Genomic DNA, 23,236 nt, shown 5'->3' on the forward strand with positions numbered 1-23,236 from the left:
TTCAGTGAAATTGGAAATTACTGTAGGGAGTGTCCATTTAGCCAAAGTCTAAACATACTTTAAAGCCCAATCGATAAAATGGAGGTACATTATAATATGTGAGCTAAGGTGAAGTAAAGTTGACTCTAGAAACCCATAGCGTAGGGAGAGCAGAACATTACAGGTACCAAATGTTTGGGTTTGTTGTTTTTTTTAGAGAGAGCACTGATAAGAGTCATAGGCAGAAATGCATGTAGACCTTTCAGTCCCTCTCAGCTAGAGTGCTTTCATTAATAGCACTTTTTTCTGCCCCTTGGCCATAGAAGAACAAAGACAGGTAACTCTCATGCTAAATCTCAGATCCAACACCCGTTCTCATGTTATCAGCCATGCTAATTCCACAGGACCAATGGCAACTATGAGCTCTTTTCCCTTAGTTTCTATAAGGGTGACGCTTAGGGTAGGTGCTGAGGCTGATTCACAGAGCAAAGATTCCGTTCTGTGATGAATGTTGGAAATCATAGAATGCTTAATTTTTTTTCATTTTATTCGCTCTACTTTAGCTATCAGCAAATTTGCTCCTTTGCTTATCAGGAAGAAAAGAGAGTTGTGACATACTCCAGATTAATTGGATGTTCATAAAATTGCAAAGGAAGAGAAAAAAAAGTTTTCAGTGACTGCATTCACTCCAGCATATTCTGAGAAGTCTCCACTTGTTTCTTGCTGTTCTTTTGTTTTCTCCTTGATACTTTGCGTTGTTAAAATCTGAAGATAAACCATCATAACCAAACTTGCACATTTGTTCCCTCCCATTTAAATATGTAATCAGAATATGTTCCTTAAATTATTTATTCTCTATCACTTTGTGAAATGTACATCAAAATGCATTGCGTTGGGCTTTGATATTGGGTTCTCATTGTCTAACAGCCGTTTCAATCTATTTATAAGTCTAGTTTTATACCATGTTTTGTTATTTGATTATTTGTCACAGTGCTCTTTATCTGCTACAGATTTTAAGTGAGTTGCACACACTGCTATGGCTCAAGTGAAATACTTTCCACATTAAAGCTCTTTGTTGATTGAGAGGTCTTTAGGATTTCAGAAATTGAATGAAGAAAGGAAAGATTTTTGAACACCAGAAAAAATCATTAAAAATCAGTCTTTTATGTAACACTGTGTTGCAAAATAATGTAGAAGTCGTAACACAGCATCAGTCAGGGCATTTTTATAATTGCTAGAGGGTCAGCTGTAATGGTTGTAAATTCTTATCAAGTGAATAAATTAGTTATTAAAGCTGACCTTTTTTCCTTCAAGTTTCAAAAGTTCCTCTTAAGAATGCTTAATTTCCTGTTAGAAATATTTATTTTATTTTTTTCTCCTATTCAGATTATTTGGAATGCTTTATTTCTCTCCAAACTCTGTCTCCCTTCTCCGTCTCCTCCCAGCTGTAGAGTGGAATAGATAACCAATTTTTTTAAAAAAACAAACCTCCCAACTATTCCTCATGTTAGAGGAAGCTGCTTTTTAACACTACATCAAGTAAAATCATGTTGAAAACTGTCTTGCTTGAGAGCTAGCACGTTAAGGAGAGGGAATTCCCCACCTGAGAAGACCTCCAGTGATTTTCTACAGCTTGACTGGAAGGTCAGAGTCTTTTGCTCAGGAATATACCTACATCTGCACCTGGATCCTCACTATCATTGTGTATTGCAGCTTTCCCATGCAGAACTGCAGGACTTCTTGCCCTGAAATGCGGCACTGTGGCAGAGCCCACCTGGTTCTCCACACCCTATGGCAGCGCTGTTGATTAGTCTGTTACGGATTTATTTGTGCTCTCTGCATGGAGAGAGCACAAGTCATGTTGGTCAGCTCCTTGTCTCTCCCTGGTCCATCTGCCTTTGGCCATCAGATGGATTGTATTGGCATCCCTAGTCCTGAGGGGAGCCTGTGGAGCTACAGCAGTTAGTACTAGTTAATAGTATGAACCTGCTTGCTAGCTGGTACAAAAGATCTGTTAAATAACTACTCGTAGGCTAGATTTCATCCATATCATAGGAGCTTTAGCAACATGAGAGAAATTAAATGTTCTGGAGGTTGAAATACGTCACTGATTTAAAACTGTAGTGCTGCTTAATTGTGGAACCTAAACCTAAATGCATTCCTGAGAAGTGTTTCAAAGATTTCTCCTTCTCTAAAGGGGAGGAATGTTGCATCTGATATAAATTGGAGTACAGTCATGTTCTCCAGGCAATTTCTCAAAGAGGACGCATATGTAGATCTAAGAGTATTTTTTCCCAAAACCTGTACTTTAGCTTAAAAAAAAAAAAGGGAAAAACAGACCTGGACAAAAACAGTCATTGTAGTGAGCACGTTCCCATCTCAGGTTCTTCTCTCTTCTGGAGGATTTGCTGAGCTGAAGTCAGATGCTTGTAAGGTTCTTACTTCTCCTTCTGCTCTCCTTGTTGGTGGCTTCTCCTCCAGAAAGGAAGGAATCTTTCCCCCATGGTGCCTGCCTTATTTGCTGTTTCTCTTTTCTCTTTGTCACGCATGCTACCCTTTTCCTCAAGTAGCCAGGGAGAAGCTTCTCTTTACAGCTTCTACCCCTTTTGTCAGGCAAAATCCCCAGTTAAGCAATCTTCCACTCCCCGGGATGTTTAGGTCAGAAAAACTGATTTGTCCTTGGCAGTAGCTGTTTATTTTTGTCCTAGTACTCCACAGTCAAAGTCTTACGATTCTCTTCCATTAGCCTGTTGCCCATAGTTTCAGTGGTTTTGAGAATCTGGCTCAAATATATAAATTTTAATATAAAAAATATTTCATAAGCAGAACTTGTTTTCCCAGATCATCTCCAAAACCCATTATTGCTACATTTGAAACTTGCTTAGGTAGTTTGTTAGGATTATTGCATGGAAATTTGCAGGCAAACTCACATTCACCGTGGTTTTTTTTTTTTTCATAATTTATATGGCTATAATTGCTTTTTAAAATTTGTATGTTAGTCATCTTGGGATAAATTCAAATGTTTAGGCCTAATAATCCAATTTAATGAAGTAACTATGGTTTGGTGGTATTCAAAGGATAGTTTTAATATTTTTTATTTAGAATTAACTTTTCTTATTTCTTTTAGCCTCTCATATATGTTGCTAATTTTTCTATTCCTTGACATGTATCTCTGTCTTCCAAATACCCTTGCATCTGCTTGAGGATCCTCTCGTACTCATCTGGAGACAGTGTGGCTGTGGTGGGACACCATGTCATTATGAAAGTCTCTCCGTATTGAAAAGCCAAAGCTTTTGTGTCTTGGTTGGTTGGTTTTGGGGTTTGGGGAGGGGTTTTGTATTGGTTTTGGGTGGTTGGCTGGTTTTAGAAACATAAGCATTTTGCAAGCAGCGTTCAGGGGTTAGTTTGTCAGTGACAAGGGATGTGGCAGAAATATTCTCAGTTCATATTTGTACTGTTCCTGAGTTGCAAAAAAACAATAAAATCCATCAGTATACTTAACCTACTCATGTTGAATATGCTAACAGGGACCAGGGACTTGTATAATTTCTGTCCAAAGAGTTATCCAGTTGTTCAATCCAAATCACCTCCATGAACCGGTATTTCCAGTAGTGTACTGTACTTTTGGCAATATAATTTGCTTATTACAGTCTGTTATTTATGTTAAATGCTGAAATAGATGTGGTGTTACAAAAAACATTTTTGAAAAAATCCTAACAATGGTATGGCAAATTCATAGAGTGCATGGTCCAAACTGTTCAGAAAATGAAAAAGTGAGATGGAGCACTGGAACTGATTGCCCTGATAGAATATTTAATAGTTTTCAGCTAACTGGTAGAATAGTTAATAAAATGGATAGCGATACACTGTTTTTTCCTCTTTTTATCATGTCTGCAGTGATCCAGATAACAGTAGGACTGCTTATTTTTTAAAATAATTTATAAACAAAATCCTGAAAGAGAAAATAAAACACTTGAAGAAAAGGCAAAAGCGTGCTATATCTCTTTCAGCGAAGAATTAAGTTATATGCTGGCAAAGATGCACTGGGACTCCATTTTATGCTTGCCCTGGCTCTCTGGGTGATTTAAGCAAGATATATAATCCCAGATAAATTTAACCATCCGAAAAGTCAGTGTAACAATTTAATATAGAGCTACGACATGCTTCAGTTGCAACTGAAGTACTTAGTGACCTGTGCCTGAGAGTCATTCTGGAAGTGCACATGAGTTTTTCTTACTGTTTGTACTTAGTAAAAGCTATGGAAAACAGTTGTTTTCCATGGGATATCAGTGTAGAACTTATTACTTAAATAGCTTACTAAAAATAATTTTTTTTTTTCATACATCCTAAGAAGTCCAAGTTGTTTTGTAAAGCCAAAGAGAATGGGACCATTTGTCCCATTATTTAGCACTGTATTTGATTTATCCCTGTTAAAGGTTGCGACTCCAAATCAAGTAAAGCATAGTCTGTTCATATGCATCAAGTTGTGTTTTCCTTGGGCACTGTCAGTGCCCAGGACCAAGCTTGGGCACCCCATCCCTGTGGTGTCCCCATCTCTCTCCTACTTCTCACGCTGGTCCCAGCTGGGCTGCCACCCCAAGACTGAGGCAGGCGGCGAGGGTGTCTGTGCAGATTGCTGCCTCTCCTGGGGCAGTGGCCCTTGAAAAGGGGGGCAAGCATTTTCAGGGAGCTGCTCCATATGGGCACACACCCCATGGGGTGGGCATGTGCCTCTGGGGAAAGCCAGGAGTGGCCTCTCTGTCATCCTCTGGCTTGGGCATCCCAATGGTTTGGCATGACAGCGTGGGAGCCCCGGGTTAGACAAGAGCTGCCCAGTTTGTTTTACAAGCCATTAGGGAAAAGTCAGTGCATCCACAAATAAAGTGCATGCTTTTCTTCTAAGACTTTTAAGATGTTAGTGCTGATACTAAATGCTCTGGCTGTGGAAGAGCAGATTGGATCTTGATATGCAAATAGGTCTGTTAATCATACATGTGTTAATTTTAAAAATATGTGTGTTTTATTTCTGTTAGATTTTTATTAAGGTCTGATGAGTAGCAAAATAAGAAAGTTATACAAAACGTTTTCAGATTTCAATGCTTTGTTTTATCTGTTTACTTAATGTTTTAACAAGAGGGCTGGAAGATGGATGTGAATACTTCTATGGCTTACGACATGTAATCTAATGATATGGTCATACAGCAGCTGTTTTCTGTGAGGTATGTTAGATAATCTGTAGATTTTCTAACTTAGTTCCTGGAAATTTTATCTTCCGTTTTGCTAAGAACATTATGAGCAGATACCGTTACAGTTGCTACATGGGAATACAGTGTGATATAGCAACAAATTACATTTGGGAGTTGCTAATGTGTCTATAAATCTGCAAACGAAAATTTCCAAGCCAAAGGTTTGACTCTGCATTTTAGAATGTACCGGATTTATACTGCGCTAAAGGAGAGTAATTTTATATATACAGAAGGATGTTTTAATTGTTCTTAAAGTTGCCATTGGAATGTCTTGATTTAAATTAGTGATCAAATACATGAAGTTCAATAACATTTAAAAATTGGTAACTGTGGATTATGTTTGCAGAGAGATGTATTTTGAGGACTAAAATTTAACAAAGACCAATTGCATATGTAAAAACAATATATAAACAGAAAATAAAAATTGCAAGATGTAGGACTGATGAGGGAGCTTGATAGATGTCACCCTTTCACTGAAAAGTTTAATAACCATTTTGTTCTAGTCACAGGGAGCATCATATATGAAAATGTGATGCCCATCGAATTTCTTCAGGGCTTGTCTCCACTTATATCTCTTTAAGTTGAATTAATATATACTTGCCAGTGTATCTGTGTTGATGGATCAAGGTAGCATAGCTATGTATTCTGACCAAAGGAGTTTTTCCACCAACATAATCATGCTTTCTTTTTGAATGATGCAATTAAGCTATCAGAAGCTTGCTCCTATCAAATATTTGCGTTCACACTAGATTTTTGCTCTTACACTGCTGCTATTTCGCAAATATGAATTTCTCACACACCAGTCAGGTGTAATTATTGTAGCAAGACCGTGATATACAACTCGTCTCTGCCTCCAAGCAAAAAAAAACAGTTTACAGCTTTGCTAAAAAATTCTTGGTTTTTTTAATACATAAAACCTCTATTCTTGTGGCTGTTAAATAACAAAGATATCTATCTTATTTCAAGGATTGCATTCATTTATTTAATGATATTCCATCATACCTTTGTAGTCCTTTTTCTCCGTAAAAAGGATGAAATTTTTCTGTTGTAATTCTGTGTTCTACAGTCTGGTTTTAGGAACTTAATGCAGTTTTCCTTTTGGAACTGTTTAGTTCATTCGACTTACCTGAAGCCGGTTGACAGGAGCCACTTAACATTTTTGATGAACTATATGAAGTTGGTTCAGTTAGCTGTCTAATCTTTGGCATCTATTTTAGAAAGAGACTTTATAATTTATATAATTGAAACGTGGCAAATACAAAAATATGTATTCTGGCTGCCTGTTGCTTTACCAAAAAACTGAAGTGCCTCTTGAATCCTGCTAACCAGTTTACTTCAGTAGAAGCAGATATGTTTATCTTGTTTATCTTGTCGCTTGCTTCTAAAGGGAAAACCGCTTTTCAGTATTCTCTTGATAATATGTATCTTTTAGTGTACCAGCTCATACCATTAGAAGTATATCTAGTAATGAACCAGACAGTAATTGTGTATTAAGGGACTATCAGCATTGACTTGTAATTTACAAGTGTATAATAAACAGGTATGATCATAGATCAATTATTGACAATAGACAGCTATGTTTATTTATGCTATTTTAAGGTTTCCTTGCACACCTACATTTTATCTTTATGTGTGCTGGATTCTGTAGCTATTGTTGATCAATTTGGGCAGTATGACTGCTCTCTTGTTTCTACTAGAAATGTAGAAATATGATATTGGTAGGTGTCCATGGCAGTCACCATCAACAGAAGTTTAAGACTGCTGTTCTATTAAAATGCTGTTTTAAGAAGCCAGCATTTTCGCTAAGTTTTTAATACTTGTTTAGGGAAGACCAGCAGTCTGCTCAGGCTGTGTTGAGGGCACAGTTCTGCCAACCTGCTCACCAAGAGCGAACAATGGTACTTGACCAGTGCCTATTTTCAAGATGTTGGTCTGCAGGGCTCAACAGAGTGCAAAACTGTCTTGAAAATAAGTGGCAATAACTGTCTTGCCTTGAGAAGAAATTGAGGAGGAATCGGGCAGTCACAGGCAAAACAGACTCGACTTGGGGAAATTAGTTTAATTTATTACCAATCAAATCAGAGTAGGATAATGAGAAATAAAACCAAATCTTAAAAACACCTTCCTCCCACCCCTCCCTTCTTCCCGGGCTTAACTATACTCCTGATTTTCTCTACCTCCTCCCCACCAGCAGCGCAGGGAATGGGCATTGTGGTCAGTTCATCACACGTTGTCTCTGCCGCTCCTTCCTCCTCAGGGGAGGACTCCTCACACTCTTCCCCTGCTCCAGCGTGGGGTCCCTCCCACAGGAGACAGTCTTCCACAAACTTCTCCAATGTGAGTCCTTCCCACAGGCTGCAGTTCTTCACAAACTGCTCCAGCGTGGGTCCCTTCCACGGGGTGCAGTCCTTCAGGAACAGACTGCTCCAGCGTGGGTCCCCCATGGGGTCACAAGTCCTGCCAGCAAACCTGCTCCAGCATGGGCTCCTCTCTCCACGGGTCCACAGGTCCTGCCAGGAGCCTGCTCCAGTGCGGGCTTCCCATGGGGTCACAGCCTCCTTTGGGCATCTACCTGCTCTGGTGTGGGATCCTCCATGGGCTGCAGGTGGATATCTGCTCCACTGTTAACCTCTGTGGGCTGCAGGGGGACAACCTGCCTCACCATGGTCTTCACCACGGGCTGCAGGGGAATCTCTGCTCTGGCGCCTGGAACACCTCCTCCTCCTCCTTCTTCACTGACCTTGGTGTCTGCAGGGCTGTTTCTCTCACATATTCTCACTCCTCTCTCCAGCTGCAATTGTGCAGGTTTTTTTTCCCCCTTCTCAAACATGTTATCAGAGAGGCTCTACCACCGTCACTGATAGCCTTGGCCTTGGCCAGTGGCAGGTCCATCTTGGAGATGGCTGGCATTGGCTCTATCGGACATAGGGGAAGCTTCTAGCAGCTTCTCACAGAAGCCACCCCTGTAGCGCCCCCCACTACAAAAACCTTGCCACACAAACCCAATACACATCAGAAGGTTCAAGTTAACATCAGGGTCCCATTGCACTGGGTGCCTGAGGATGCAAAAGCAAAATGTCCTCTAGCCTTGCTGAGATTTGCTGCAGATCTGTGGCCTACGTGTGCTAAGTGCAGAGGCATTTTGTGTGGAAGACTGTCCACCTCTGAAGGACAGAGCTAAATACTAGGCTGTGTGGGTAAACATTAAGAAACTAGAAATTGTATAAATACAGTGCATTAAAGATCCAATTAATTAAAATACTTGACTATTCTCTATCAGATTTCAAGTTGGTTTCTAAAAAGTCAATGAATGTGTTAGAGAATTAACTTACATTTTTGTAATGACTTCTGAGAGACAAAAGTCATAGTTTATATAGGGGATGTGGGTGTCCTTTAGTTTTGAATAGAAAGGTCACAAAACTCTGTTATGTGGATCATTATTCTCATGTGAAGATCACTCTGCTCTTTATCCACATTTTATTCTAGTTTCTTGAAAAGAAACCTGTGTGAAAAATTAGCACTCTAATAAAAGGATAATAGGCAAAAGGCTTTATTACTTAGTTCCCGTTTTAAGTGCAGCATAAATACAGTTTCAAAGTGTGATCCTGTAGAAAGCAAATCCTGAAAGCAAAGTTTTTAAGTGAATTTCCTCATCTTACAAACGGAATCTGTCAAGAGGTTATCTGTATATATAGTTTAAAAATGTATATTGAATGTTTGTTTAATTAAATTATATCGCATTAAAAATAAAATTTGATCTATAAAAGGTAGATAAGAAAGTGACAACTTGAAAACAGAAACAACTGTATATGAAGAAAGCATTTATGTTTAACCAAATGTGTCATACACCCAGCATGACTGATCAAAGAACCGGTTGGACTCTCGAGTTCTCCAAGTCAATACCCTTTTTTTTTTTCCCTGGAAATAAAACAGCTTTTCCTTTTTATACTTAAAAATTTATTGTTTGCTTTAAATGTAGATACTCTCCAGATATATTGAACTATTTCACAGTGTTAAGGTTGGGACTTGCTACAACTGATAAAGAAATTCACTTCTGGCTACAACTGATAAAGAAATTCACTTCTGGTATTTACATACATTTTCTGCTTTAACTGCAGAAAAGGTCTTTGATGGAAATAATGAAGAAGGCTCTTTCCATCACTAGTGAAATGCATTTCAACTTGGAAGATGAAAAAAGCTATGAATCAATAAACAATGGATCAGTGGGCACGTAGAGAGGAAGAGAAGGTTGGGGTGTATTTGTTTGTTTGTTTAATTAAAAGTAACTACCGGTGATTTTACTACCTTTAGTTCTCAAAAGTTTATGGTTGCTTAAAGGCTATACTCTACAATGCACCTGCTCCTAGTATCCTTCAAGGAGATATTTAAAGAGTCGGGAATAGCCTGGATGCATTCGTAGCCCAGCCGTATCTTCTCTTTCAGTCATTCACAGGAAGCAAGAGATCTGAAAAGACTGTTTGCGGAACGGAGTTTCCCTAGAAATTTAGAGTGATTGCTGCTGGAAGAAGTTACTTCTCTGTTTCATTTTAGAGTAGGTTGGTTGGTTTTTGTAACAGAAGGCAACAAAAGTCCTTGTCTGAATTGTCTTGCATTGTTTCAAGGCCTTGCTCACAATGTGCACATATTTATCTGAGGTTTTCTCTCCAGATCCAATTGAAGTAAGTTAGTTCCATTTTTCTCCATCCAGTACCCCATTTTTGTTCATGTACAACCAGCCATCTTGCATGGAGGTTGCTGGTGGCCCTATGGTGGCTCTGACGGGCTCTATGGCATGAGTAGTATCTGAAGGAAGCTGGGGGAGAAGGTGCAGGGAGGCTCCTTGGGGCCTTACATGGTGGTCTTGGTTCAGTTGCTGCAGGTTGGAGGGGGGTCCAATATCAATGACTTCAAACTCACTAGTTCTGTGTTTTACTTCAGTAGGCAATACTTCAGTTGGTGGCAGTTTGATTTTAATTAATCTGAAGAAATGTATTTCCTACCATTTCTGAGACGACCGTGAATCATTTCTCTCTGTTTAAGGAGCTCTGGCAATATTTGCCTTTTAAACTGAGGGAATTACCTGTTTTTATTATTTCACTCAATTCAATTATTTTATCTCATGTCCATGCTTCAACATCATGTATTGAGATTCATTAACAGTTCTTTGGCAGTCACAAGACACTAATCATCTGTTTACAATATTGATCAGCAGCTTTCATGTTAGATTACATTTGGAGTGAGAAATAATCCTGCAGCAAATAGTAAATAAAAGACTGGGAAGAAAGGGAAGAAGCTAGCTTAGGCTATATAAAGTAGTTTTTTCAAGTACTCTGGAAACATTTGCATCCCAACAAGCTGGACCCCCTTAACAACTTCCAGCTCTGATAATTCCAACAGAATTTCCCATCCACAAGCTGTTCATTGTCTCTGGTCATCTGTATTCATAAAGATAGAGATTTCTATTCCTACGGATACAGATTTCTGTTGACTTCTAGGCAGTTTCTGAGTTGCAAGAATATTTATGGACTAATAAAAAATACTTGGGTTCTGATGCCTTAGCAATTTCATTTGTTACTGTATATACATTCTTTCCGTATTATACATAATAGGATGATATTATCTCAGTTCTTCAAAATTATGTACTTTGCAGAATGGAAATTAAGAACTAAACACTAGGAATTAAAGTCTTACTTTTCTGAAGTCACTAGCTAAATTTCTTCTGAATTAGTCTGAAAAGGTTGATTTTTAGGGCTCATCAGCACTAGATTCATGGGGGCTGACACTAGGAGAATGTTGAAAATTATATAAAATGTTGCCAAGATTAACTTAAGAATCTGCATTACTTTTCGGAGCCTTATTAAGATACCTTAGTCTTACTGAATAATAAGATACAGTAGCTCTGCATCTATAAAAGTTGTGAGCACATGCCTTCAAACGATGGTGTTCCTTTAAAGTATATTACATTCAGATAGTCAAAATTACTAGTTCCTGCAGTTGTATCCACAGTCTTTTCCCAGAATAGTTCTCAAAGACAACAGCCGTCAGATAGAAAAGACAAAAAATTTTTCCTTTGGAATCCTTATTCATATAGTTACACCTACATTTGTGGTTGTTAATTTACAAAAATTTTTTTGCTGAAACTCAATTCAGTTTAGTCACAGAGATATAATAAAGACTTGTATTTCCTTTTCCTGCTATTGTAAATATTTCAGAATGAATAAGTTACTGTCTTGAAGCTAGTCTGTCTTCTGCACGTGGATGAGGACAGGAAAAAGTGTCAAAGAAGAGAGATAAAGGTGAAGAATTTAGATAAAACCTGTGCAGAGGAGTAGGAGACTAAATAGATCTGGCAGCAGCAGGCTGACTTTTCCGTTACTTTCAGATTTAATTATGAGAGTTGCTTAAGTTGTGGATGCTGCCTGTTAGTCACATGATGTTGCCAGCATTTATTTCCGAATCAAATCTATAAAAGGAAATGAGAGTTCTCGGTCCTTGCAAACCACTTGTCTGGTAGGAAATCACTTACAAATAATAAAGTGCGTACTAGAGTATGAAATAGTTCCTTGATGTATGACCTTCAAAACTGGTTTAAGGAAAACAGTTGAAGCTGTGAGTAGTAGAAACTTTTCGTACTGTAAGAATTATAAGCTGCAGGCTTGTGTTTTTTCAGCTCACTCGACGGTTGTCTTCACTATGAAACTATATTTACAGAAGCAGCAGGGGTTCCCTATGGGCATGGGCAGGAGAGCTGCCTGGGGACGGGGGAGAGCCACGTCCTTCAGCTTTGAACTCCACCAGTCTGACTTCATTGGTGGTATCCCCACCGTCTGAGTAATGAAAACTGAAGCAGACTTGTAAGAAGGGCTGAGAGCACCGCAGGAGTAACTTGCATAGGGGGTCAAGTTCTCATCGTCAAAAGGTGACAAAGTGCACATTTAGCTTTATATCTTCAAAGCAGCAGGCAAGCATTAACTGCATGATTTTCACTGCTCAGTGAAATAATAATCCACCAGAAGATTTCAATTTTTTTATACTGATTGGTGCCAGAGCGCATTGTGGCATGGAAAAGACGACTGCCTTACTATACAGCTAATAAAAAATGTGATCTGATACAATACTACTCAAGAATTAAAACCGTAGGGGATTCAGATCCAACTCTGCCATGTTACAGCATGTAAGTTGTTATTATTGGCTTGTGTTTTGGAAAATAAATCTTGATAATATTTCCTGCAGTGAAATGCCTGAAGTTTACCAACTTATAATATGTGTCTTATAGCAGTACTTCTCACTTCCGTAACAGTCCCTTCATCAGGGATTGCAGAGTGGTTTGTACATACTCACTGACTGGACGTTGTATTGACTTATAAGAAAATGAAGTATGATGTTTGTTGCAGTTTGTTACACAGAGGCCCAGGAGTTAAATGATCGCAGAAGCAGTAACAAAACTGCTGTGGGTTGATTTGCCGTCCTCTACTCTCAACGAACTCCACTCTGCCTGGTCTTGCCTAATTAGATAAAGATTCAAATTTTGACATAAAGAATCTGTACACTTTTGCAGTGCCATTATTGCTTTTAATAAACAAACAAGCAGCAAGCAAACATCTCCGAGTACAGGTGACACCCAGATTATGTGTTTTTCAGTAATTTTTCCAGTTTGAAAGCTCAGTGCTCTACAAAGACAACTGTGTAATCAGCATCTTGATCAGAGGGATAAACCATCTGCTACCAAATTTTGTGAAGTCATGACTATTTCTGATTCTTCTATTTGGTCAGTACCATGAAGTTTTGTATGTTGTTCAGCACCTGCAGATTTATCTCACGCTTTGTCATCATCTGTTGTCCACAAAAAATTCTTCGTGAGGGAATTATAACAATACTTACCTTTTTCTTTTCACAAGAGCTGCAGAAGTGCAAAGGGCAGCAATGTTGCGGGATTGTGTAACACACCTGTAATTACTTTCACAAATAATTTGAGAGGTTTTTTTTAAAATGAAGAGCTTTATGTGCATTCAGAGAGAGGTCCTAACATAGAAAAAACCAAAATACCTTCAAGGAAAAGAATGTGTGTGAGCTTTGCATCCTCAGTACAACATGTTTTTTAGGCACTACATACAGTAAGTAATTTGCTTAAATTATTTCTTCTACTTTCCTTAGTAGAGAGCTTGATGGCCCCCTCAAAATAGCAGGTAGGCAGCAGCATTCAAGGATTTGTGATGGCACACTGAAGGTTGAAATACACTATTAAAATGGAAACTAGAAGATTGAATCAGAGGTTTTTGGATTAAGTATGATAAAAGCTTCATTGTCTAGCTCAGAAAAAAAAAGCCACTATTTAATAAGTAGTGAAGAAAAAACATGGAACTGCTCTTTGACTTATAATGCATTTTTATCTTCAAAGACTGTCTTATCTACAGTGCTGGCCCCAAATTATTGCAAAAGCACAAAATCATGTTTTTATTTTTGTTTTTGCTAGTATGATCTAAAGAACTTCAGACCTTTTTTTAGTGTTTGACACATATGAGTTTGAAAAATGTATTAATATATTTCTCAGACTTTGTAGATGAGTTCTGTGGTCTACGAAAGTGAACTTGTTGATTTCTATAAAATAAGATGGCAGATGGAACACGTTTCTTGCAGGCAGAAATAGAACTGCTAAGGCAATCAGGCTGATACCTTAACTGTACACACTTCTTGGAAATGGAGTGTAGAGTAAGAGCTTAAAAGTCAAGTCACAAAAATAGTTCAAGAAAGGGACATAGAATGTACTGTGTCAGTTGCACTCCTGGTTTTTGAACACTGTCAACGAGCTCCACAATTCATACGTTTTGTCTAGATGCGGTGGCATGTGGTAGCTACGTGAAAATGGTGCTTTTATACCTTTATAAATGCTGTTTGTTTCCCCAGCTTCTTTCCTTGCACTTCCAAGTTGGATAAGATTCTGCTAGGAGTTAATAAACTAATTTTGTTTTCTTGGAACATAAGATGCCTCAACACAAGGGTGTTCAGTGAAGGTGGTATTTACTATCCTCCCATGTTCAGTTCTAATGAACTGAGGTTACGCTTAGTGCAGACTGATCGTGCTTCTAGGCTGTTGCCTCCAGCCTAAAAAAGGCAAAACAAGTCCAATGAATGGGGAGAGAAGGTAGATCTGGATGTATTATTCTGTAACTCTCTTTGATAGATCCAAAGTTAGGTTTCGGAGGCGGGTTAGAGGCCAAACTGCTGCTTTGCCTATCAGAATGAGTCACTAACTAGCAAAGTAATTGCATTGATTATTGCACACCCACAAATTACAACAGAAAATACCTTGCAGGGGGTGGAGGTTGTACTTTTCCTAAAGGTTTCTGTATAATTAATCTAACATAAGCGCTGGTGCTTTAGAAACATCTGAACCCTACTGCTAAGCATGGTCCTTGCGTGCCAGTCGACTACTCCTACATGGTTTCAGTGTTTCTCGTGCTATTGCTTGGGTGCTAATGGAAGGTTTTGACACCACTGCTGCTGGAAAAATTCAAGTCATGTATTCTGCTTTTGTTTTTAAATTGTAACTCTGTTTGCCTGTCTTTGTTGCAGGCATTAGGAGTTTGAGCAGCTGCACTTTATGTATACCTACAGCAAAACAGCTCCCTTGTTAGGCAGAACATTTCATAAAGGATTAAGAAGTGGAGCTGGCTGAGCCATAGGGGACACTTGTCTCATAAACAAGAGGCTGGTTATCAAGAGACTGTACTTGTTTGTGAAAGAGGTAACTGAGCAGGCTTCCTTCTCTCTTGGGTGTCTTACCTGGTACTTTACCCCATAATTTCTGCATTAAGTCCATTTAAAAACTTTTGTTCCTACAGCTTACAGTTGCACGCGGTAGATGCTTGGGGGTGAAGAGTATTTTTAATAGAAAATGAGTTGCTACACTTGGCAGAAGCAAACCAGTAATAATTGGAGGCACTGGGGCAAATTATCACTCACTGTCAGTTCTGGGTTTCTTGTAACATCGGTGTACAGCTGCCTCAGTTAAGCACTGGGTTAAGATTCAAGTTTAAAGTCAAAGTGAGGCTTTCAAAATAAAGATTGCCTATGCAATGCCTCTATATACAAGATTATGCAGATAGCTTTTTAGATTTTTTTTTTTTCCTCTAAGGCCCTGAGTCTTGCATTGCAGAGAAAAGCCTGGGCAATGGAAAAGAAATACTATACAAAAAATTGCAATAAAAGGTTGGTTTTTTGACTTAAATTCATCTCCCTACTGCCTACCTGATTTGTTGCATAGCGTAGAAGTACCTTTTTTTTATTCTCATCATTCACCCTGAAGCCCCAGGTATTATTCCCTCAAGTTTATTCACTCAGCAAGTTTGCATTACCACTTTTATTATATGTTATTTGTCATTTTACTATACATTCTTAAAACAAAAAGCAGATGATTTATTCTTTGCTACATACTAAAAAATCTTAGCTGTTGGATTATATTATGTTGAACTGCCATGTATATCTTATAGAAAGATAATCATACGTGTTTTAAAGGCTTCAAGAGATTAAGAAACTGCTGTGTATAGCAGTACCATCCTATTTGGAGATTCAGAGATGCTTATATAGGGTAAGCATGATGGTAGACTATAGAAGTACCCAGTGTACTGGGATGTGTCAGTAGCCTCCGCAGGGAAAAGTGGTTTTCTTCCTTTGACCAGATTTCTAGCTCTCGAATTATTATATTGGTCATTATGTTTAGAAACACAGAGATTTTTCTCTGTTGTTTTTCTTTCCCTTCATTCTTAGCAGTTATGTTGTAGAGAAAGTTAAATTTAAAGCAGAATCCAGTCACAACGGCAATGTTGGGAAAGTTTGTCTCTGATTCCAAATGCACAAGTCTTGAATTAATGAAAAAATTAATATCAAGAAGAAACCAGAACCTAATGATAACGGGAGTGGAACTCTTAAATTTAAATTGCCCTAATCTTTATCTAAGTATCTAAGAACTGTTTGCAGTGAGTAGAGACTGCAGAGGCTTGCAGGAGAGTCCTGGAGCCACAGAAGTAGCTTTTGCTTTATCCTGTTAAATTCCAGGTTTTACCTGGCTGAAATATAAACTTTTTAAAATTGCCGTTCTTCTGTTACTTTACATGGCTTATGCTACAAAACCCACCAGAATACCAATACGCTAATCTGATTTGTGGCATACGTTGCAGCCAGCGTGGCAGCAGACCCCTGTGACACTCCCGGCGGCTGCAAAGCTTTCTGGAGCATGAGGGGGGAGCTGAGCTGAGCTTCCCTTCGCCCGGAATGCTGTCCCTCTGGTCATCCCCCGGGCACCACGTGGAAAAGGGCTTCCTCACAGCTCTCGGGGAAGTGGAGAAAGTGTTAGGTTAGAGTCCTTCCTCCTAGTCATCTCTCCCAGACCTTGTTGCTGCCCATCCTCCCCCGTAACAGCACAGCATCCTGCTGCTTGCTGTTGCTGCCACGCTCAGCAGCTTGGGCTGCAGGCTGATGGAGCCGGTTCAGTTTTGACCTCAGATGTGGTACACAGAAAAGGATGCTTAAAAGGATATTGTTTGGCTTGCGGAGTCAAACATGTCACATTTAGAAAACCCTGAAGGTAGTTTGCCTATGCAACCTTAGTTTGACTCCACTGGGTGTCGTCCTTATAGTATTACAGTGTTACCCACCTGTTGTCACTCTTTTATTCCACAAAACTTTTCCATAGTTGAGTGGATGGGAGACTGGGACTGCCTGTATACCCCCTGCCCTGTGCATTGGGAAGTACAAGCGGGGTACACCCCGCTCGGTAGGGAGGCATATACCTCCCTTCCCATATGAATTCTGTGGATCATCTTGCGCTGCAGTTGTTGTTGGGAGTTCAGGAGGTGTTAGGATGGGAATTTTTAATGCATTGCGTGATTTACTTTTTGTTTGGTTAAGTACATGAGAGAAGAAGTAGTAACTGAAATTCAGAATAGAAGTGACGACTTCATTTCACACCCACAGTGGCAGAACTATGAAAATGTGTAACGTTTGCCACTTCTTTAAATGGTTGTCAGGCTAATCAGACAGGTTTAATCTGTGTTTTAGATGAGAAATTGTCTTACAGTCCTGAAGCTTAGGAGGGTAAGAGCATGAATTTTGGCTTGAGGGAGATCGCTCTTATTTCACATTGATCCAAGCAGCTGTTTCCAGGTTTACACTATATTAACAGAAGAAATATGCGGAATAGAAAATACAGTGGAGTCTTCCACATCCCAGTTTCTGGGAGACTGAAAGGTGACATCAGGATAGCTATTAAATGTATGCTCCATCTGGAAGGAAGACAGAAAGGAATCTTAATAGAATAAAAATTGTGTTCCTGACCTAACATGAACTTCTGTGGTTTGTAAAGCAATTAGATGAAAAGTTCTGTTTCCGAAAAGATTTGTTCTTGAAGATATGTCATTGTTTAATCATCACTAATATTTATTCCCAATTTAGGCAGCTGAAAAGTGAAAAAAGTCCATTTTTTACCTACTTGAAAATTTATTGTAGGAGTTACAAGGGGGAGGAGGTTTCTAAGGTAACCTACCAATAAATAAGTTTATTTGCAAAATAAGGAAAATTAGATTTCAAGAACATGCTGTAACTTCTAGTAGGACAAAGTTGAAAAACAATGCTTTGAGACTTAGCTGTAGTGCATCTGCATTTGTAATCTGTATTGGTTTCTTGGAACGTTTTGTATAGGAATATATTCCCTCCTTTTTTTTCAACCTAAAAATTTTACCTTGGAATAGGTGAGTAAAAATATTTCTACAAGACCTTTTTAGAATGTAGTAAAAATACAATACTGTTTACATCAGTGATATCAGCTCAGGGTGTTTCTACATTTATGTACATCTTAACGTATTTTGTTCCGAAAAAAAAAAAGGAATCATAACCTGTCTATGTCACTTTGTGATTTTTAGATGATGTGTGAATATTTATGTATAGCAAAAATTATCTACTAGTGAAAAGGAAGCTCGGGAATGCAGGGCTGAGTTTTCTGAATTGTCTCAGGAAGAGTGGAAAATTTCCCAATAATGTTATATTAGTAAATATTTGAGATGATGTGTGTCACATCTTCATTTTGATCGCATCAAAATTTTGGTATTGTATGGTCTAATGATCGCTATAAATTCTTAGGTAACTAATGTAAATTAATGTGTATAAAGTAAAAAATACCTGTAATTCATGAGACCTGTAACTCGTGAGACCTGAGGCATCATCATTTACTTCTCTAATGCTCTAATTAAAATACTACATCAAAAAATATATTAAAGGTTTTATTTTATATGTATATTAATAGGTGCAAATATTTGTATGCCTCTGTCCCTAAGGAAGAGTTTGGATGAAACAGCTCTGTTTTGTTTGGTGTTCACAGATGTGTCATGATGTAGGTGTTTTTCTGCTTTCAGGCTTAGTACCTTATTCCTGGTCCTCTTCAGTATACTAAATATTTCTAGTAGATTTCGGTGACTTTGATCCGATAGAGGTCAGCTGCATGTGCATGCAAACCAAGTGCATCAGATGTCCCTAGTGATTTTCCATGTCCCTGTTCTCTCCTGTCCCAGTTGAGGTTTCTTAAAGGACCTGGCTCTTGACTTTCAAGAACTTCTGAATAGCCACTTTCCAGAAGTCAGACCCTTAAGAAAATCTTAGTTTGGCCATCTCAGAACGTAAGCTGCTAAGGTCACAACTTACTCTTAAAACCTTATTTGTGTTGTGCTGACCTAAGGTAATGTTTTGTACGTAGTTCCCCACCCCCCCAAAACATTAACTGAAAAGTTTTAGCCCAGCTTCCAGCCCATCAGCTGGAGCAAATCTGAATTCTCTGTCCTTTGAATTACCCTGGCTCTTCCCTGTGTCGGGTGCTGCCAAAGGTGGCTGCCACCCCGAGGATACTGCAGCCCCAAGAGCAGGTGCTGCAGGGCGGGCTTGGTCCAAAGCCCGCACCTTCGTTAGCTCACCAGTGCCTGTTTGCCAACGAGGGGGCCATGATGTGGCCATGGTGGGAGGAAGATGTGACAAGCATTGGGGTCTATAGGAATGAGTCATGGGGATTGGGGGTTGGGGAGCGGTTGCAGGAAGGCTGGTCGGGCAAAGGGGGCTTGGTTGCAGAGGTTGAAGCTAACGTGGTGACTGCTATCTGGATGTTGTCCTGTGATGGAGAGTAGGTTGGGATCCAGACATCTCTGGCATGTGTGAGCAGGATCCTCCTGTGTGCTTGACTGAGTGCAATGGGAGCCCTCAGCAGTTGAGGAAAAAAAATATTGAAGAAAGAGCAGATGAGAAGGGGGTTAAAATCAAGTGTGAAAAGTTGGATTATGGTACTTGGTGTCTTGAAATGAAGCAGGATTTTTCTGGAAGGCTTTAGTCACCTGGGAAAGAAGGATCGGGTAGCTGTGTAGGAGGCAATTTGCAGGCAAGTGTACTCCTCTGCAGTAGATCGGTACATTTTAATGAGGTAAGTATATTTGCTCCGTTTTATAGGATTTGCTTTGGACTAGAAGTCTGGAAGTCGTTTTAAATAGACTGCTTTGAGATATAATGGTAAGGTGGAAATATTCGAAGCATATAATATGGAAACCCTGTATTTACAACATATTTGTAGGGTCTCAGAAGCTGAGCTGAAAAGATTGCCTCTTTTCCAGAAGAGATTTTTAAGAGTAAATAAAGCTCATACAGAGGATGTAAAAACAGAATTGAAGAGAGAAACTGCTGTAGCTATGCAATTTTATTTATTTTTTTTAATTTACTTATTTATTTACATCTGCAGCCATCTCTCAATCCATCCCACCCCGCAGAAAAGGAAGCTTTCACGCTGGCATCCTTCTCCTCTTCCCATCCCCTTCCCATAGGCTGCGTGGGGCTGAATGGGGCCATTTTTTAGATGTAGGTTCCCCTCAGAGATGGCTTTCCAGGTGGGTGGGAATTCCCACTCGCCGATGGCGAGGAGGGGAGGGTGGGCATGCCATGCTTGGCCCCTGCACCTGCAGCAGCAAGCACCTGCGGGAGGGAGGGCTGAGGTTGTACACTGCTGTACACGCACCCATTGAAGGGGGTGGGAGAGCTGGGTCCTTTTGCCTCAGGACCCTGACACTTATCCAGAGTTCGCTCTTTCCATTGAGAAGGCAATGCCTTTCTTTGGACAAAGATGCCAGCAAGTGAGATGCATTCAGCTGATGCCCTAAATATCAATGAAGCATAAGCTTCAAGTTTGAGGAATGTTCCATGTTTTCTGGTATTTATCATTCTGACTTTTCCAGTTCTTTCTTTTTCTTGTAGTCATGCTCTCTGTTATGTGTGTCCGCTTTCTCCTTCTACTTATTTAGTTTGATATGTTGTCCTTTCTTGAGCTTGTTTTTGCTTTCCTTCTGCTGTAGGAACATAGAGTTTATAATAGCCGTAGCATAACTTCAAAAGGTGGATCTGCAGTGTTTTAAACAATCGTTACATAAGTCGTTAAAATAACAAAGACAAAATAAACGTCCTCACAACAGTGAAGAAATAAATTCCAAGGGCAGAATAAGCATATGCCAATCTCTAGTGTTGCTTCCTCTCTTCTTCCAAGACTTTCTGCAAAGGTTTTTCACGCCTGCTTTAACATCTCCTTTTCTCTAAAGTTTTGAAAACTTCTTAAAGAATGGTTTTTTCTCTCTCTCTAAATTGTGCACAATATAGTTGAAAGAAAAAAACATTTCTTCAGTTATTCAGGACCTCTGTAGGCATGTTCAAAGCTTAACTACATAATTTTCAGTACTAATTTGTTCTGAAAATGTTGTCTTGTGTTTTGCCTCTCCCTGAAAACATCGCCAGCAGGTCACAGGCAGTTGCTGAGGAGCAGAGTGTCACCTTTTGGGGCACCTCACAGGGGTGGTGTGCAAAGTTGGGAAACCTGTACAGAGTAAAAGTGAACTCACTGTGCTGCCAAGATCTTTCTCTACGAACTTTGTCTTTTAAGAGAAGTTTTTAATCCTGAAAAGGTGTGGGGAGGGTGTGGCAAACAATTTCAGAAAGTTTCAGAATTTTCAGATATTTACACAACATTTCAACAGGATTATGAAGTGAATAGTGGTATTACAGCCAATTTACACAGAGCCAAATTGAACTGCAGAAAAGCCATTTGTTAGGTTTCACAAATTTATGACTGACCAAAGGACTCTGATGATATAGTAGTTGTGTTGAGGTGTTAAGAGATTACAAGCAACTTCTGTGTTTAAGTTGACGTACTACTTTAACAATTTGGTTTGAGGGAGGAAAGACTCAGTCATATAATAAAGGAAATACTAATTTGTCTAACCATTCTTTGTTTGATTTTAGAAAGCTTTAGCTGGAAAAACTCAGTTACGGTTTGACTTACCAGTAATGATATAACATAAAATGGACTCCCAGCTTTAAAACAAGCTGGAGCGTGTGATGCTCTGTGGCAGGGGCTGGAGGAACGAAGGAGCCAGCAGGCAGGGTCGGACCTACTGCTCTGCGTGTGTGTGTTTTACACAACGGAGCTATGGCTTCACCGTCACCAAGGACAGCTTTGATTCCTCTTTCAAATAATTCTGAAATAAGCTTGCCGGCAGATATTTCTAGCTTGGGATGCTTGGGATAGCAGCTAAGAAAAGCACGTTGTGCCAGGCGGCTGCTTGGAGGAAGTGGTGTTGAGCAAAGACTCTGGAAGTCTTGCAATCAAATTATTATGTTGCATGAGAAAATACCAAGCAGCGGAAAGTTGTGTTCTTCAGGAAAAATTACATAATCTTTTTAAAGTTACAGACTGGTTCTTTCTCTGGGAAGCTAATGTTGGTAAGCTGAGCAGCTTTTTGCATCACTTCTATGCCTCCTCCGTGACAGAAGCATAAATTCAGTTAAAAACTAAGTTTGCATGCTTCTAGGTAACATTTGTACTTACAGTAAATTTTATATATGGACTGGTATGAATTTTGAAGACAGTCTTCATTACATATCATGTACTGGAAACTGTCAGCAGCCATAAGTTCAGTATATTTTACTGCAATTTTGCTAATGTGTTTTGCTTTTCTTCTTTAAAGGTATAATCTATCATTCTGCAGAAGTATAAAGCATGAAGGTTGGGGGGAAGGCACAACACATATAGATTGGGGATTGAAAAGATTGAGAAATGTTCTCTTATTTGTTGCATTTCCAATTTTCAGGAGTTCTTTGAACATGCAAAAAAGCTCTGGGATGATGAAGGTGTAAAGGCATGCTTCGAGAGGTCGAACGAATATCAACTGATTGATTGTGCACAGTAGTAAGTATTTCTTTTTATGGAATTAATAGCCAAGAATGTAATCATTTATAACAAGTTAGAAAATATATTTATATTAGCAAGATCTGGGAGTTTTACAATGCAGCGATTAGCATTTTAATTCTCTGCATAGGCTGAGCATGTATAGCAAAAGTAATTGATGGTTTTATCATAGTTTGCCATTACGATACATCTAAATATTCTGCCTCAAATATTTAACAGCTAATAAAGATAAGTATGAAAAAAAATGAAATTAAATAATTTTAAGTATCTTTATTCCATTTGAAATAGATTTACATAAAATCATTTCAGTTGAAACTATTAAGTTTAAAAAATGTAGAGCCAATCTAAGAAAAATGCTTTGTTTTAAATTCTGAGACCCAGACAGCGTTGAAATTGCTCTGTGTTTTCACATTCCATTAAAGCTTCTGAGATTTTTACCTAACTGGATGCATACCTGCATAACTAATATATTTTCTGGGGGGAAAAAATCATAAGCAGTATTTCATTAAAGCTAGTAGTACATTTGGTATTCTCTCCTTCATATACATCAAGTGAAGCAGTACGTGTGTGCGTAACGCCGTCATAATCCTTAAACAGGTTCATCTGATTGGAAATGTTCTGAAAAAAGATGTCTAGTAGATTGTGAAGGTGCAAATCATAAATACATAGTACATCAATGAAAACAGATTAATCAGGAAATAGTACATTAGCATGCCAGGGCTACAAAACTCAGATGTCCTCGGTAATAACCCAG

General features: G+C 38.9%; 1 protein-coding gene across 5 annotated transcripts in view; it reads left to right on the top strand.

The window, feature by feature from the left end:
• Positions 1-23,236, top strand: part of GNAL (G protein subunit alpha L) — a 205,623-nt gene that overhangs the window by 118,056 nt on the left and 64,331 nt on the right. For all 5 annotated transcript variants that reach the window (XM_076329989.1, XM_076329991.1, XM_076329992.1 and 2 more), the window contains one exon: positions 22,385-22,482. In XM_076329989.1, the coding sequence (XP_076186104.1) occupies positions 22,385-22,482 (98 nt within the window). The remainder of the gene's footprint in view (positions 1-22,384; positions 22,483-23,236) is intronic.

The sequence above is a fragment of the Aptenodytes patagonicus genome, chromosome 2 (assembly GCF_965638725.1).
Source record: "Aptenodytes patagonicus chromosome 2, bAptPat1.pri.cur, whole genome shotgun sequence".
Lineage (NCBI taxonomy): Eukaryota > Metazoa > Chordata > Aves > Sphenisciformes > Spheniscidae > Aptenodytes > Aptenodytes patagonicus.